This window comes from Mustela erminea, chromosome 1 (assembly GCF_009829155.1).
Source record: "Mustela erminea isolate mMusErm1 chromosome 1, mMusErm1.Pri, whole genome shotgun sequence".
Taxonomy (NCBI): Eukaryota; Metazoa; Chordata; class Mammalia; order Carnivora; family Mustelidae; genus Mustela; species Mustela erminea.
In genome coordinates this window covers 80,266,818-80,284,691 of record NC_045614.1, presented here as the reverse complement: position 1 = coordinate 80,284,691, position 17,874 = coordinate 80,266,818, and the positions used below count along the sequence as shown (strand labels likewise).

Genomic DNA, 17,874 nt, shown 5'->3' with positions numbered 1-17,874 from the left:
CTCAGGACAGTGAGAGAGATAATTTTACCTTTGTATCACATTGAAAAAGCCTGTAAATGTTTGTTGATGATAGAAGAAAGAGGAAAAGAAACCACAGTAGATCTTGGCAGAAAAGTTGAGAGTTAGTTGTTTGGCCTGGATTTGGAAAAATAATATATTTGGCTATGGGATAACTCTTGCAGCATTTTATGTCTTCGAGGGAAGATGTTTGAAATTATATTCTTTTAAATACTATTTCTTAACCTGGGAGGTTTATAGTCTCTTAAAGAGGCCAAGACCAGTTTTCACTAGGGTTGTGGAGGTTATATTGGTGAGGTCCTGAGTAGTGTTTTAAGAGTAGCTCTATGGAGAAAGAACTAGTGTCAGCCTTAATGTTATTCTCTTAGAGCATGCATTCTTTCAGCCTCTTTTAACAATTTACTGTAAATAGCAAGTCAGAAAACAGGTGGTGAGTCTGGATTCTTTAAGAGCTGTTTACGGGTAAGTGTGTCTGCAAGGCCAGTGGCGGAAGTGGGTGGAGAAGGGGGATCGTAGAACTGGTGATTAGTGGGTAGTCACAGAAGTTTTCAGGGATCTTTCAGGAAAGATTCGGGGAGCAGCTGCTATGAAAGATTCCCCATTTTGACATAAATTATCTGGAGTTCCAAATGTTACATCTGTTCCTGGTTAACCTATGTTTTAGCCAAGTGCTGGTGTTTCTAGGATTGTGTCACTGTAATGAAGGAGGCAGAGAGAGGACCAGAAGCAGACTTCTTCATGGCAAAAACAGTTTGCTTAGTCTAAGCTCTGTAGTCAGTCAGGAAAGTTTCTCATTCCTTTTAGGTAAAAACAAACAAACAAACAAAAAACCCCCAAAAAAACCCAGGGAAGGAAAAGCTTTAGGTTTGGATCTTTGTATGCTCAGAATAATTAAGCCAGTGAGAACCTTCTTATTTTTTGAATCCATGGAAATGATCTGTGTTTCGAGCCTTGTGGAAGCAGGAAAAATAGGAAATAAGGAAGTAAGTTATTTTCTTCTTTTAGGGTAAGTGGATAATTAGTCAGCAACCTGTTTCTAAAGTTAGTGACCTTACAGTTAAGATTTGGAAAAATAGAAAACATATATTGGCATGTATCTAATTATGTGAATTCTCCCTTTTTCTAGGAGGTGTGATCGCCTATATCAGTTCTTCAAGCTCAGCCTCTAGCCCTGCCTCTTGTCACAGTGAGGGTTCTGAGAACAGTTTCCAGTCCTCCTCCTCCTCTGTTCCATCTTCTCCAAATAGCTCAAATTCTGATAACAATGGTAATCCCAAAAATGGTGATCTCTCCAATATTGAAGGCATCCTGAAGAATGATCGAATAGATTGTTCTATGAAAACAAGCAAATCGAGTGCACCTGGGATGACAAAGAGTCATAGTGGAGTGACGAGTAAGTTACTTTAATTTTCAAAGGTTGGTGCCATTAATGCAGGTGGGGTTTATTTTATCAGTTTTTCATTTGGGTGTCATTTCACCCCATTTTGGGTAATCATAGTTTAGTAGTTAGGTAAGAAACAGCGATGATTTTAAAAGTTACAGTCTGGGGGTTGTCAGATTGGTTCTTGCCACAGAGCAAGAAATGTGACCTGCCCTGTGCCTGACCGTGTTTCCTCTAGGGTATCCCCTGCTACCTCATTTTCACAGTTGCCTTTCTTCTGAACTCTGCGTACTGAATCTGGTTTCTAGAACAGAGTACTTGTTATGGGAAGGGGTTTGCTTTCATGAAGTTGGAGCTAGGAACATTGGGGATTAGAAAACAAAGCAGCATTGGGTTAACTAAATGAGTGGTGGAATTTGGACCCCTAAGTGAATGTGGAGGTAAGATGGGCTGATACAGGGGAGGAATGGTGCCAGTTAGGTGAATTGAATTGTGTATTGTATAGCAGCAGCCTGTGGAGACGTGTTCACACCTCTGTCAATTGACTCTTCTGTCTGAGGAGAACTGTTTTTAATTCTGGTTGCATATATATGGTGTAAAGTAACTCTAGAGTCATAGAATTTCAGTGTATGTTTAAAATCATCAGGCTCTCAGAGATGTATTTGGCAGTCCCATAAACTGTGTTTAAAAGAAAATTAAGATTTCTTTGGATTTGTTAATTTGGTGTAAAGATTTTTCTTTGCATTGTTAAAGTAGATTGATATCTTTTGAAAGTACTTACAAGTTGAATAAAATAAATTGGAATTAGTTGGAAAGAAAACAAACAGTTGAAGTTTTTCTTCCAGCTTTATACTTTTATGTCTGTTTGTGTCTTAGAATTTAGTGGCATGGTTCTACTGTGTAAAGTCTGTGGGGATGTGGCGTCAGGATTCCACTATGGAGTTCATGCTTGTGAAGGCTGTAAGGTAAGCTACTGGTTCTGGGATTAAAGAAATTGGAGTTAGCCTTGGCCAGTTTCCATAATTGATGACCTGGGAGGATGAGAGAAGTTAACAGCTACTCTTAAAGTTTTAAATATTTTATGTAGTATATAAAGGTAACTTGTTTTGAAAAATGTATTTTTAATACAGTTAAAGTATTTTTTTTTCTTTTAAGATTTTGATCAATATCAATTTGCTATCTTGCTCAAACTTAATTATGGTATGAAACCAAGTGCACAGATGCTTATTCATTAATGCATTAGGCACTATTCCAGGTAGTGGGGAAATAGCAGGGAGCAAAACAGACAAGGCACTGCTGCCTTGTTGGCTTAGTTTAAACCAAACTTTGAATAGGTCTCCTCGGATATGTTGACATTCTGATATATCAGGTATTAGGAGCTGTGAATAATTCCCACATACTTGTAAAAATGTAGATCTTCAGAAGTAATGCCAAATAAGTAAAAGAATCTTGAATATAAATTGAACACTTGAGAAACCTCATTTTATTTTTAAGGTTTGTTGACTGTTTCTTAGGTGAGGGGTCAGCTAATTCCAAGTGAGATAGTCTATACCTCCTACTTACATCCAGGGAATCTCTGTCTCTTTTTTAAAAATCTGACACAACTGTTTCTCCTGAGCATCAGAAATTAATATCGTCAAGACATTTGCTCTTGCTGTTTTCTGACTGAAAGCCAGTTGTAGGAATCCGGTTTGGCAAGATAAGATGGGTGAGCAAGATGAAGAATATACGTGATGGAAGAAGAAATATTTTCTAGGGTAGCCCTGAATAAATTGTGAATTTTGTAGCTCTTAATGGTTGGGTCACTTCACAAGACTAGTCAGTATTCAATACAGAACTAGTACTTTTCCACTGTTTAAAAAATTCTCTATATACTGTTTAGTCTTTCTTTTCTTTTCTTTTTTTTTAAATAAAAATGTGAAGTAACTGTAGAGCAGGCGTCATTTTCACTGTATTGCTAAAGAAACAAAAGCACAAGCAAAGGATTCTAATTGTGTGTCCTTGATATATACACCTAATTGTTCTATAGCCTCTTATAGAGGAGTCTAGTTCAGATATTTTAGTGTCCACATATAACGTTGCAATAATAAAATTTTAAAATGTATTTCAAAATTATACAGATTCTTGAAATGTGTGGTTAGTTATGATATTAAAGGAAACTGCAACTTGAAAGTTTGGTAGCTGTGTTCTTGATTTCTGTGTTCTTCCTGAGACCATGGAGCTGGAGCTCTTTGAAGACCCATCACAGAACATACTTTTTTTTTTTTTTTTAAGGATTTTATTTACTTATTTGACACAGAGAGAGAGAGAGAGAGAGAGAGACCACAAGTAGGCAGAGAGGCAGTCAGAGAGAGAGTGAGAAGCTCAGGCTCCCTGCTGAGGAGAGAGCCTGATGTGGGGCTTGATCCCAGGACCCTGAGATCATGACCTGAGCCAAAGGCAGAGGCTTAACCCACTGAGCTACCCAGGTGCCCCCAGAACATATTCTTAAATTGTTAGTGTAGTAAAGGCAGTTATTTGTAGCCATCAGGCTGGGATCACTAGCAGCTCTGTGGGTGTGTGGTGTCACATGTACCTGTTGCTTACAAGTAGCCAGGAACATCTGGCACATGCAAGTAGACCTTGCTGGTATTAGCAGGTAATGATCCGGGAAAGACCGAGCTCTTCTGATGGAGTCCTGGTTCTAGTGAGGGAATTACAGCTATGGAATACATTTCTCTGTCAGCTCTTTAAAAATCATTCATATTTCAAGAGTTTTAGAATTTGTGTGTGATTAAAGTTTGGACTGGAAAATGTGGCTTCAGGCAGAGGCCAGTAATAGGGTAAAATGTGGTGAAGAGGTGCTTGGCAAGCTCCAAGATTCTCCAAAGGGAAGAAGGGGAAGGAGAGTTTTGGTTGGCTAGTAGGCATAGGTGCTTACTAATAACAGTAAGAATCCAGTTAAATTCTGTTTGTCAGTGTTATGTATCCCTGTATTCTAAGCCAGAATTACTTCTAGGTAGCTAGTAAAATACTCGATAGTTGTGGGGGGAGTGCTTACAAGGATTTCATCTGGATGTTTTTAAATGGCTGAGTACATCTTCCTTTGTTCTTAGGGTTTCTTTCGGAGAAGCATTCAGCAAAACATTCAGTACAAGAAGTGCCTGAAGAATGAAAACTGTTCTATAATGAGAATGAATAGAAACAGATGTCAGCAGTGTCGCTTCAAAAAGTGTCTGTCTGTTGGAATGTCGAGAGATGGTATGTTCCCACTTTAACGAGTACTCTTCTTAAAACATATGGAACTAGGCTTTTATTCCTTAGCATAAACCAGACCTATAGGCAACTTACCAGTGGCCTTCTTGTGCTTAGAGTGAAATGTATTTTAGAAAACACATTTTGATGCCTTGTAAGATGCTAAATTCTTTAAAGTTAAATTTTAGTGTTATCACCCTGGAAAAACAGCTTTTGGCTCTCTTTGGGACTTCTTGTAACCTCCCCCCCTTTAATAATAATAAGTACTTTATTTCCTAAAAACAGAATTCATTTTTTCTCTCTCTCTCTCTTTTTTTTTTTTTGAGAGAGAGAGAGAGAGAGAGAAAGAGAATCTCAAGCAGGCTCCATGCCCAGTGTGGAGCCCAACATAGAGCTTGATCCCATGACCCGCAGATCACGACCTGAGCTGAAATCAAGAGTTGGAGGCTTAACTGAACCACCCAGGCACCCCTCTTTTTTTTTTTTTTTTTTTAAATATAGGAATCCTTGGCTCTTTCTCCTTGATTTCTTAGCATTTCTGAGGAATCCATTTCTCCTATGTGAATTACCTCTGTGACTTTGTTAGCACTGAGACAGTAATGTGCTTTTAGGGCATAGGTTCTGAATACACTGAAAGAAGATACAAAACTGAAAGGAACAGTAGGGTCTGGGGTGGAGGTGATTGCTAAATTCTGGCATGATCCATTCCCATAAAAAATAAAAGTTAATTTGTGGGACTATTAGTGTTTTCTGTGGATGACATCACTGGAACATTTGACTCTTCTATTATGCTTACGAAAATCACTTTTGGATGGTCTCATTCAGTTCTAAGTAACATTCAGAAGAGTATGAGGTTTTCAGAGGGATTAGTTTAGTAGGATTAATTAAGAATTGTTAAGAATGAACCTGATATTTATCTAGGGAAGCATCACTTAATCAGTCCCTTAAGTTACTCTAAATATATTACACAAATACTGTTTGTAATAGAGCTTCTTGAGTAATGGATTTCAGCAGTTGATGTTTTGGATTTCATTTGCCTGAACATTTTTTTTTTAATATTACTGGAAATACTGATCCAAAGTTGGTGATATTGTGATTTCCCCAAAAGAACAGAAATGGCAATCATTTATGAAGGAGGGAGTAGAGGTAGAGTGAAACATGATAAAATTGTCCATGATAGCAATAATGTCACAGGCTACAATTAGATTAGTAAGGAGTTCTTGCTGGGTGGGTATTTATTATCTCCATATGAATATTAGATTAGAAAGCTTTTCTTTTCTGTCCCTCAGGGATGAGAATGTTGGAGACAGAACACATTCTAAAACGTGACCCCAAAAAAAGGGAAGATGAATGATTTAATTTTTGTTCCATTGATTTTATTTAAAATCCAGCAAATTTTCCAAAAACTGCATTTCTATTGGCTATGTTTTTTTTTATTTAATTTATTTATTTATTTATTTATTTATTTTTTAAAGATTTTATTTATTTATTTGACAGAGAGAAATCGCAAGTAAATGGAGAGGCAGGCAGAGAGAGAGAGAGAGAGGGAAGCAGGCTCCCTGCTGAGCAGAGAGCCCGATGCGGGACTCGATCCCAGGACCCTGAGATCATGACCTGAGCCGAAGGCAGCGGCTTAACCCACTGAGCCACCCAGGCGCCCTATGTTTTTTTTTAATTAAAAAAATTTTTAAAAACAGTTTCTCTTTTAAAAAAGCTGGAAAAGAAGAGAGCAAATCTTTTTTTTTTTAAAGATTATTTATTTATTTGGGCCGGCGGGAGAGAGAGAGAGCGAGCGAGCGAACCCAAGCAGGGGGAGTGGGAGGAGAAGCAGGCCTCCCGCTGAGCAGGGAGCCTGATATGGGAAACCTGATGTGGGGATCCCAGAACTCTGGGATCACGACTTGAGCTGAAGGCAGATGCTTAATGACTGTGCCACTCAGGTACCCCAAGAGCAGATATTTAATAGTTGGGTTTGAGAATAGGGTTATAAAAATGAATTGACAAAGGTTAGATGTTCAGGGACTACTTGTACCTACTAGGTTCCATTAACATTAATGGCTGGGGGTAGCTGAATCCCATTTGCCTTCTTAAGAACACAGCCTTCAGCCTTGTTAATAGGTGCTGTGTAGTAATGCCGATCTGCTTCAAACTGTGATTTTTATTAGTTAATTTCAAATTTTTAAAGTTTTGCTCCTAAAAACCCAAGACATAGATCTTCTCTTAGTTCTTTTTTGGAAGAAAAATGAAAAATTTTTTTCCTTTCCACTTCCTCTGGTAACATTAAAAATATAACCAGCAAATTTAGAATAATTTGGGCCAGAAACATGCAGATGTTTTTTATTTGTATCACTAGAGGCCATAGCTAACAGGTAATTTGGTGTTAGTCGTTTGTATGAACAGGTCTTATTTGGAATATAGACGTTAAATATTTTTTTCTTTAATAGCTGTTCGGTTTGGTCGTATTCCTAAGCGTGAAAAACAGAGGATGCTAATTGAAATGCAGAGTGCAATGAAGACTATGATGAACAGCCAGTTCAGTGGTCATTTGCAGAATGACACTTTGGAACATCATGAACAGACAGCCTTACCAGCCCAGGAACAGCTGCGACCCAAGCCCCAGCTGGAACAAGAAAACATCAAAAGCTCTTCTCCCTCTTCTGATTTTGCAAAGGATGAAGTGATTGGCATGGTGACCAGGGCGCACAAGGATACTTTTATGTATAATCAGGAGCAGCGAGAAAACTCAGCAGAGACCATGCAGCCTCAGAGAGAACGGATTCCCAAGGGCATGGAGCAGTATAATTTAAATCATGACCATTGTGGCAGTGGGCTTAGCAGCCATTTTCCATGTAGTGAGAGCCAGCAGCACCTCAATGGACAGTACAAAGGGAGGAACATAATGCATTACCCAAATGGGCATGCCATTTGTATTGCAAATGGACATTGTATGAACTTCTCCAATGCTTATACTCAACGAGTATGTGATAGAGTTTCGATAGATGGATTTTCTCAGAATGAGAACAAGAATAGTTACCTGTGCAACACTGGAGGGAGAATGCATCTGGTATAGTGAAATCAATTTTTTTACTCAACTTGCATCAAGGAAAGCTTTTGAAGGTTTTATTTTATTTGTGGGGAGTATACACACTTCAGGGGCAGGGGTGGTATCAGAAAACATGAGACTTACAGAATCAGTATTGTGTGATATTTTAGGTCAAATACTGATAACATCATTTGTTGATTGACCCAATTTCACACAGAACTAGGTACAGCATGTGATTTGATTGATACTATGATTGGGATTAAGATTTTAAATAAAATATGGATCATGTAGAATTGATTCTTTAATTCTTAGAAATCCCTTTCAAAATTTAAGCATTCTGATTAATCACTGTCTTACTAGCTTTGGGATTTTCTCAAAGGGCTGATCATTTAGCTTGCCACAGTTAGTAATCCTTTAATTTCTATGGAGAGGGTTCTTTAACCATTATAATACAAAAAGGTCCTTGAATGTAGAACATGGTTAGGTATTTTACTGTTTGAGAATTTTAGAAATAATTTAATACACTAGTTTCTAAGGATTTTCTCAGACTTTGTCTTATGAGATGAGTTAATGTTATTCATATTATTCAAGTTTTTTTTTTTAATCAACTACAACAATCTACATGAAAGTACAGTGTTTATATTCAGCCAAATTTTCATCAAAAAACAGCAGTACCACATCATTTCCAGTATAAACCATGAGGTCCTTTGATAGTGCTTGGTATTTTCTACAGCCAGGTAATTAAAGTCTTCTTTTTTTCATTTTCAAAATAGCTGAGACTACTCCAATTCTTTTTGTTAGATTTTTCTTGTCACTTGCAAGTATTCGATTGCATGGGTCAGAAAGGTGATCTTATATCATATTAGACTTAATGGCTACCTTAAGGAGGGAAAAATTTACAAGCATTTAGGTTCTCATTTTGTGATATTCTCCATGGTTATAGAATCATCCCATTCCTGCATCTCCTATGGATTTAGTGAAAATTTAAAGGCTGATTTTACTAACAGAGTATACAGTGAATGTTCATCATCTTTCTAGTGTTCTTATACCTTGTTTGGCTTCCTACTTTTTCCCCACCAATCCTTATACAGAAGGTGCCCCTTGTATCTCCCATCATTATTCTCTAATTGAACAAGTGGAAGCCAGTGGTCACAGCACTGTTTATGAAATAAATGGTCAATGACCTTTTTAGAAAAGTGAGGCATCTCACTATCTTTCCTTCCTTGAAATTATAATACTGTAATTGTGCCTTTTAGAAAAAAGTGAGTTTTGAAATATTAACTAAATATTGGGTTCTAGGCCTGTGACTCTAGCTATATTTAGAGAAATTAACTAAACTTCTTAGAATCTCATTTCCTCTAAGAAATAGTAATTATAATATCTGCCGTGACTAATGAATAGGACTGCTAATAAAGTATGTATGAGTTTGTTTGAAAATCATAAAACCAGCATAAGGTGGCAGCAGTACTAAAAAATAAACTCTTAAACCCAGGTTTTTGAAATAGGTTAGGCCGCCTCTTTTGTGATGCACGAATTGCTGTCAGAGTAGGTTGCCATGAGGCTTTCTAACACGAGGCAAGTAGAAGAAGAGAAAGTATTATTATTAGTAGATTTTACCTGTGTGTGAGAGTTATTTTCACATTGGGGTTTCCAATGATTTGAGATGCTACTCTCGAAGTTTCTTTACCATCTCTCATAATTTAATAGTTTTTCTGTTTTGTGCATGCTAGGTTTGTCCAATGAGTAAGTCTCCATATGTGGATCCTCATAAATCTGGGCATGAAATCTGGGAAGAATTTTCAATGAGCTTCACTCCAGCAGTGAAAGAAGTGGTGGAATTTGCAAAGCGTATTCCTGGATTCAGAGATCTCTCTCAGCATGACCAGGTCAACCTTTTGAAGGCTGGGACTTTTGAGGTAGGTTTTATTTATCTAGAATATCGATGCACAGTGTGTGTAGTATTTTATTTTCATTCTTTTCTAAATGAGTGCTTATAGTCCGGAGGCTAAAATTACCAGCAAAAGAATAACCATATCAGAATCTTGGCAAGAGATGTGACAAATCCAGAGTTTCTTAAGGCTTGAAATACAACTCTGTATCCTCAGCGTATAGATTTCCTCCAGGTTGTAGTATTTACTTCCAGGGATGGGCTTCAGGCAGGGTCTGCAGAGCGTTTGACACCCACTGAAATCCTATATTGGTGTTCTAGTACAGAGTACAAAGGGTAAATAGAATGTGGTTTTCTCTTTTAGGAAATTGTAGAATGTTTCAGGGTTATGTGAGATGTGTCTTCTGTGTTACCGTGGACTTTCTTGGCCTCATCTCATCCAGAATCCTTGCTACCTTTTCTTCTCTGGCTTCCCTTGCTGTGATGTATTCTGCCTGGACTTAGGGGACAGCTGCTTTTGCCAACTTGAGTGGGACAAGTGCTATGTTAGGTGCCTCCCACCTATGGCTTCTAAGTGCTGCTGAAGTGTGAGGAGCCTCAGGACTTGCTCAGAGCTCACTTAAATATTATTCTGAAATGCAGGGTGGTGGGTGGAAAGTTGGTGTCTGGTGGTCCACTTCTTTGATCCATGGGGGACGGGATCTGGGGAATATATTTTCATTTTCCCCTGCTGGTCCCACAGACTGAGCTCTCAGTTGTGAATGATACTGAGTGGCGGTCTGCTCATTAATGCATCCTCTGGTATTTGCTGATAATTGCTGTCATCCCTGTCATCTCATTTCCTTTTTCATCAAACCTGTTTTCATGTATGGTAGTGCACATTCCGTGTAAACTTTGGCCTTATGTTCTGTTTTTAGGAGACCTGGCCCAGAATGGAAAAGGAGCCATGTTCATAAACAAAATAGCTGTGGTATAATTTAGAAGTAAAACTGTTAGGTTAGGATTTTCAATGTAAAGGAAAACATTAGAGTTAAGATTTAAACCTGAATCTTAAAGGGGTGTCAGTGATCAAGTTCAGAGTTCAGTTCATTCATTTTTTGAGGTTAAGTAATTGTGGCCCACAGAGGTGGAGAGATTTTTCTGAAATTACCAATACATTTCTAACACAGCACCATAACACAAATCCCAGACTCCAGGACTTGTGTTCTTTCCACCTTGTGATATGACTTGGGATTGCTGTGTTCTAGTTAGTGCCATAGAATACACTATTTTGGATTGTCTAGAGTAAAACAAGTCTTTGGGAAAATTGCAAAGGGGAGTTATTTGTTCAGTATTCCTTTCATTATGAAAGAAATATGTGACATAGGTGTTACCATTTACTATAGAGGAGGGAGTGCCATAGATAAGTAGTTGCTGATTTGGTTTGGATTTGAATTACAACTCGGTGTCTGGAACACTTCTGCTGTAATAGTTTTCTTTGTGTATTGTCTCTTTGGGTTATGGTTTCTTAAAATAGTCTAATTTAGGTTTATCCGTGCATTTGTCTTGGCTTTATTTGGTGTTTTGATGTCTCTAAGTGTTGTTGCATTGAAATACTGCTCTTTTTACCTAGGATTTAGAGACCATGTGATATACTTGGTAGCTTAAAGAGTTTCTTTAATGCCTTTGGCCAAGGCCTAGTTTCATATTTCTTGGCATTAATGCCTGCTTTAATTTTATATTTGCATTTCAGAATCTTTATTAATAGAGTTTCAGAATATCACAGGACTCAAGTATTTTTGCCACTAGTGGCTGGAATTTTTCTGATGTTCACTCCACAGATATTTATTGCTTTGGTAGAGAATTTGCCTTAAGGAAATGGTTCTGGGTAAAAATAAACTCATTTTTTCTTTTACAACTTTCTTTTATATGTAGGATGTTTCTTAACTGGCTTGAATACTGAATTATTTCTTAGTATTAGTACTGAACTCCTTCAAATACATTTTTCTTTTTCCAGGTTTTAATGGTACGGTTTGCATCATTGTTTGATGCAAAGGAGCGTACGGTCACCTTTTTAAGTGGGAAGAAATACAGTGTTGATGATTTACACTCAATGGGAGCAGGGGATCTGCTAAACTCTATGTTTGAATTTAGTGAGAAGCTAAATGCCCTCCAACTTAGTGATGAAGAGATGAGTTTGTTTACAGCTGTTGTCCTGGTATCTGCAGGTAAGCAGGCTGGTGCAAAATTGTGCTACATCCAGAATATAAGTAACCAAGTGGAAAGAAGATGGAACTATGTTCCAGCAAGCTGTCTATAAGGCAAGAGAGCCTGAGGCAGATGCTAAACTGTATGAATAATCTGTTGTTTTTGAGAAATCAGATTGCAAAAAATTCAAAAGTGCTGTATGATAATAAAATGATGTTTAGATATAGGCCTCAAATTGACCACAAGTCTTAGTCTTTAACTTTTGCCTGTAATTTTTACAACTCTAAATTGTTGCTTTTGTGGATTTAACTTTGGGAACATAGGTGGTTCTGATACGAATTTAAGTTTTAATTAAAGTGTGTATTACTTGAGAATGTTAAAATTATCAAGGTACATTAGTGAGGTCTGTTCCAAAACTTGGTGAATTACGAGTAGGCTTTTACCTAGCTTTGCCACTGAATTTTCTGTGTGATTTGCATAAATAATTCTATTCTTTTGGGTCTCAGTTTCCTTGTGGAAGGAAAGGATTGTACCATGTGAGCCAACCTGGGGTCTGGCACAGAATAGGTACTTAGTTTCTGTTTGAATGAGTGACCAAGATTTTTGAGTCCTCACACTTAAGTTTATTTATATGAGTCACTGATGATGTTTTCCAGTTTCCCTGCCACCTTGCATTTATATTATATTATTTCTGAGCAAAGTATTTCAATTTAGATAATAGCTATTAAGATAATAGCAAATGGGAAATTGAAACACTGACTTTCCTGGGGATATATAAGTAAGTACCAGCCATTTTTAGGTTTCACTAACTTTATTTTAAAACATTGAGAATTGTACAGTATTTTGATATGACTTACTTCAAGTTTTGTATTTGCTTCTTACTGTGTAAAAGCCATTGTACCAGGTGCTGTGGGGGTTATAAAGTGTAAGTTATAGCCCCTGCTTATGTGGTAAACTGTTAATCAGTAACTCTTTTTTTTTTTTTTTTAAAGATTTTTTATTTATTTATTTGACAGAGAACACAAGTAGGCAGAGAGGCAGGCAGAGAGAGAGGAGGAAGCAGGCTCCCTGCTGAGCAGAGAGCCCGATGCGGGACTCGATCCCAGGACCCTGAGATCATGACCCGAGCCGAAGGCAGCGGCTTAACCCACTGAGCCACCCAGGCGCCCTTAATCAGTAACTCTTAATGAGATTAGGTTCTTGGTATATCTTAAAGGGCCTGTACATTAGTGGTGTAAATAAGAGTTAGGTAAATAGCTCTATATGTAAATAAGAGTGTAAATAAAGAGTTATGTCATTTGGAAGCATAATTTAGCTACCTATTCTGATCAGCTCTACCTAGGTGGCTAAAAATGTACTTATGATATGGAATAGTATTACAGTAACAGGTTAATAAGAGATAACTTATTTTCTTACAAGTAACCTTGTAGTTAATGCTTCTTGCACTTCACCTACCATCCTGCAGTCTCTTGATAAGTAATTATTAATGGTTTGAGTTGACATCTGATTAATGTATTGTGAAACTAAAGGTAATCCATACTTCGTAATTTCTTTATCTGATCAGTATGTGGACAGGGGAGACAGAACAAGCATTAAGACACACGCTTACGGGGCGCCTGGGTGGCTCGGTGGGTTAAGCCACTGCCTTCGGCTCGGGTCATGATCTCGGAGTCCTGGGACCGAGTCCCACATCGGGCTCTCTGCTTCCCTCTCTCTCTCTCTGCCAGCCTCTCTACCTACCTGTGATCTCTCTCTGTCAAATAAATAAATAAAATCTTAAAAAAAAAAAGACACACGCTTACTCTCCAAGCATCTTTGTGTTATTTGAGAGAGAGAACTAACACAAAAAGCTTTATGGTATTAAGCTGTGTGGTTCTGACTGAGAAAGTAGGGGTCTAGGAAGGAAGATGAAGTTACCTGAGAAAGCTTTGTGGGGAAGATGGAAGTACAACTTGAATTTGAAGGATGGGTTAGTAGATTTTCCCATCAAAACAGTGATGAAGCGGCTTTGGAGAACATGAGGTAAGGCAGGGGCAGGTGGCCAAAGCCCTATTTGTACATCAAGGAGGAAAGGGATGGAAGGCTTGGGAGTTAAAGGGACACTGGATTATGGAATGACCACAAGGAGAACTAAGCAGAGAAGTTTTAACTAAAAAAATGGGGCAGTGGAAAGTCAGTGTAGGAGAATGATGAGGCATGGACAGAGTCATGGTTTGACATTAGTTCTGCATGTTTATCTTGGGTAGATTAGAAAAGTGAGTCATTGGAGCTGGAGGGTCAGGTTGAGAGGCTGTTGAAATAACTTCAGGTAGGAGGCAGTGGAGTGAACTTTCCTGAGATAGGTGTAGTAGAGGAGGTGAAGCAGGAGGTGGAAAGGAAGAAACAGTGGCAGGGGATAACGGGATAACGGGAGCTCTCTACCAGGAAATATGCCATTTACTTACATTTTCTACCAAGTGAACATAATTTTTATTTTGTTTTAATCTCCTTTTGAAAAAGCCTTGTTTTGTTTACTGGTCATAACAATAATATGGGTTCTTTGCAAAAGTAGAAAATACTAAGATGAACATAAAGATGATAATATTGCTACCAAAAAAGATCACTGTCAACATTAGGGAGTCTTTCTCTGTCTGTTCACCTGTCCATCCATGTACCATTTGCTTGATTATTATGGTACATAAAAAAATATGTGACATACCGAGTGGAAAAGACTTATAAAAAAAGAATGTAGTGCATTCTTATTTTTGTTCTATCTAAATGAAGGTACACAAGCAACACATACACAGACACAATTTCTTGCATTTTAAAATAATTTGCTTTCACTTAAACATATGATAGTGTTGATGTCTAACTTAAATCTTTACCACGAAGAAAAGACTATTATTATTTTTAAAGCAGTATCTATACAAGAAAATAAAATTCAGAAACTACAGAAGATAAGTCTCTCCTTCCTTCTCCCAGCCTACTCTCCAGAGAACTAGAATTCTATCTATCTTTCTTAATTGTTCTGGGAGTTGCCCACTCAATTCTAAATATTATGCTTATAGCTTTTTTTTATTGAGTAGATGCAACTGACAAAAGTGTCTTCTCTTTATAAGTTTTATTTTTACAGTTACTTTGTTTTATATAAAATTAGAATATGCTCACATTTTTTGACCATTCACTTTTACATAATCTCTCAGATAGAATAGAGAAAGAATCTTTTCCTTAGGAAGACAGTATCATCGTCCTTCCATATCCTGGCTTCTTTTGCTATACCTTTTTTTTTTTTTATTTTACATTATCAAGAATGAAAATATTTATATTCTGTTCTATAGGTGTGATTAGTTTCCATGCTTTATTTGATGGAAAAAGATATTGAAAATATTGAAAAGTAAAAAAATCGACATTTTCTAAATATTCAAAAGTAAAAAATATTGAAAAGTAAAACATATTGAAAAGTAAAAAATATTGAATATTGAAATATTGAATAGTAAATATTGAAAAGTAAATATTGAAAAGTAAAAAAATACTACATTTTTTAAATATTGAAAAGTAAATATTGAAAAGTAAAAAATATTGAAAAGTAAAAAAATATTGAAAAGTAAAAATATTTGAAATATTGAAATATTGAATATTAAATATTGAATATTTTCTAAATATTGAAAAGTAAATATTGAAAATATGATATTTTCTAATATTGAATAAATATTGAAAAGTAAAAAATCTACATTTAGAGTATTAGGATTATGTAAATAGTACCTATAGTGTTCACACAGCGGGGTTGAATTGGTAGATGAGGCAATACAGATTTTAAGATTTTATTTATTTGAGAGAGAGACAGCATGAACATGGGGAGTGGCAGAGGGAGAGTGAGAGGGACAAGCAGACTTCCTGCTGAGTGAGGAGGCAGGAGCCTTACAATGCTGAAGTCAAACACCTAACTGACTGAGCCATCAAGGCTTCTGGAGGCAATATAAATCTTGCCCTAAACCTGTGCCTCCCAAGGGGGGAATGTTCCAAGTATCAAATAACAAATGGATCATTTATATTCTCTATTAATTGCTTAGAATTTGCTTTATATTTAAAATAGCTTTTTGTTTTTCTTGGAATCTACAGTTGCCATCTGGGTTTTGTTTTGGTTGTTGTCAGATAAAGTGCTAGTTTCTAGACCTAATTATATAATTTTATCCTTACAGCAGACCTCTGATGTGAGCTAGGATATGTTATTTTCAAATATAGGCAAGAAGTTTGAGGAACAGAAGGGCTAAATTGTCCAAGGTCATGCATTTTAAAAAATTGGCTGAGCATGCATTTGGACTACTGTTGGCCTAGCTTCAAAGCCTTTCTGTTATACTGCTTGTTAACAGAATAATTCTAGCTGCTAAGAGAGAGAGAAATCTAAAACACGATATTTGCCTATCCTCTTAGAAGACTCTTGATGCCATGGAGAAAAAGGGAATTATACCTGGAAGGTAGATTGTTCTTGAGATTGTATGAAATGGCAGCAGTCACTTGCAGTTGAAGATGAGGGATGGGCATATAGGTGTGAGAACAATCTGAATGTGGATTTTAGTTGTCCTCATAGAGGTTTTTGTGGAAGGAATTTGACTTTCATCTTGTAGGAAGTGATTATACACAGAAGATTTTGGTGAGATTTGGTGTTGAGCGATGAAGAACCTCTCTGAGTTTAAGGAAGTAGAGGACAGGTATATCGTGAATTAAACTATACTGTAAACTATGAGGTAGGTAGTGTAGCATTTAGTACATCATTTAGAAAATCAATTTTTATTTCAGTCTGTGCATTGTATTGTTTTAATTTCTAGAGGATTATTGTTTATGATCCAGCTAGATTTTTAGGTAGGTTATTTGGCCTTGAAATCATGAAATCATGGTTTTAGAAATGCAGTTTTAGAAAGATTTAATGCAGTTCACATTTTTAGGTGTAGGAATCCATTTTCCTGAAGTTCTGAGTTGTTAGGAGGAAGCATAAGTCTTTCCAACAGAGTATTCACTGAAAGACTCATAATATTAGTTCTAACTCAAGTATCCTTCTCTGCCTGTCTAGATTATTTTGTTTGTAGGGCTCACAGTCATTCTTTTCCCAGTTGTTGGTATTGTAAATTACTGATGTGATGCAAACTAGGTATTTTTTTCTGCTCTAAGAGGTCTCTCAGGGAAGGAATTTTGGTTTGTTACGTTGACTGCTAATTCCCTAAGCACCTATCCAGTAGCCATATACATTCAGTAAGTGCTTGGTGAGGGAATTACTAAGTTGCAAGGATATTGAAGAAAACAGTTACTTGAATATTAAAGGCAGGAGAGACACTTGGAAGCATCATTGAAGGCTTTACGTAGTTTTATATGGCCATTATGATTGTATGATCAAAGTTGTATGTTAAGAGATCTTTTCTCCATATAACAGTTTTATCTGAAAACATATGACTCTCCCAATCCAGTAGTCAGCATTCAAATTGTTTCTTTTTCCATAATAATTAGCACATAGTTCAGTAATAATCCACACTTTATTAAATGTAAGATAAACCTGTTTTCATCATTTTTTTCTGCATTTAGAGTTAATCAGACTTCCCCCTTGACTATGAAATTTTAGTCTTTGCATTGCAAGTGGCCTTTTTAGCTACCAGCTACAATGCAGAGCGTAAATACCCTTGTGAACAATGAATTAAAAAGGTTGTGAATGGCCAGAGATTTTTGCTTCCTTGGCAGTATCTTTCTTATTAATTAAAATTCCCTATACTGGGAGCCATTGAGTATTTCTTAGGCTCTACTGCCTCCTATTGTAAAGGGAAGAAATAGTCGTTGATGATGACTAAAAAAAAAAGTCCATGGGTAAACAGTATAGATTTTGCTAATTTTAAGATACTTTGCTTTATCGTTGGATTATACTAAATCATTAGTTTATTAACATTTTGTATGATGAGCTTAATAAACACAGTATGCTAAATGGAAGTGAATGCAGGTTAATGTAACTAGGTAATAAAGGTACACAGTGTATGTTACCTGTTTACTGCGTAACAAATTACCTTAAAACTTAGTGGCTTGAAAAGATATACATTTATTATCTCACAGTTTCTGAGGATTAGGAATATGGGTATGGCTTAGATGGGTGCTTCTGGCTTGAGG

At 36.7% G+C, this 17,874-nt stretch overlaps 1 protein-coding gene across 1 annotated transcript in view; it reads left to right on the top strand.

Moving 5' to 3' along the window:
* The window catches only part of NR1D2 (nuclear receptor subfamily 1 group D member 2), a 29,728-nt gene that overhangs the window by 7,648 nt on the left and 4,206 nt on the right, over nt 1-17,874 (top strand). The window contains exons 2-7 of the mRNA XM_032329661.1: nt 1,145-1,411; nt 2,276-2,364; nt 4,495-4,639; nt 7,078-7,697; nt 9,407-9,592; nt 11,561-11,771. Of these exons, the coding sequence (XP_032185552.1) occupies nt 1,145-1,411; nt 2,276-2,364; nt 4,495-4,639; nt 7,078-7,697; nt 9,407-9,592; nt 11,561-11,771 (1,518 nt within the window). The remainder of the gene's footprint in view (nt 1-1,144; nt 1,412-2,275; nt 2,365-4,494; nt 4,640-7,077; nt 7,698-9,406; nt 9,593-11,560; nt 11,772-17,874) is intronic.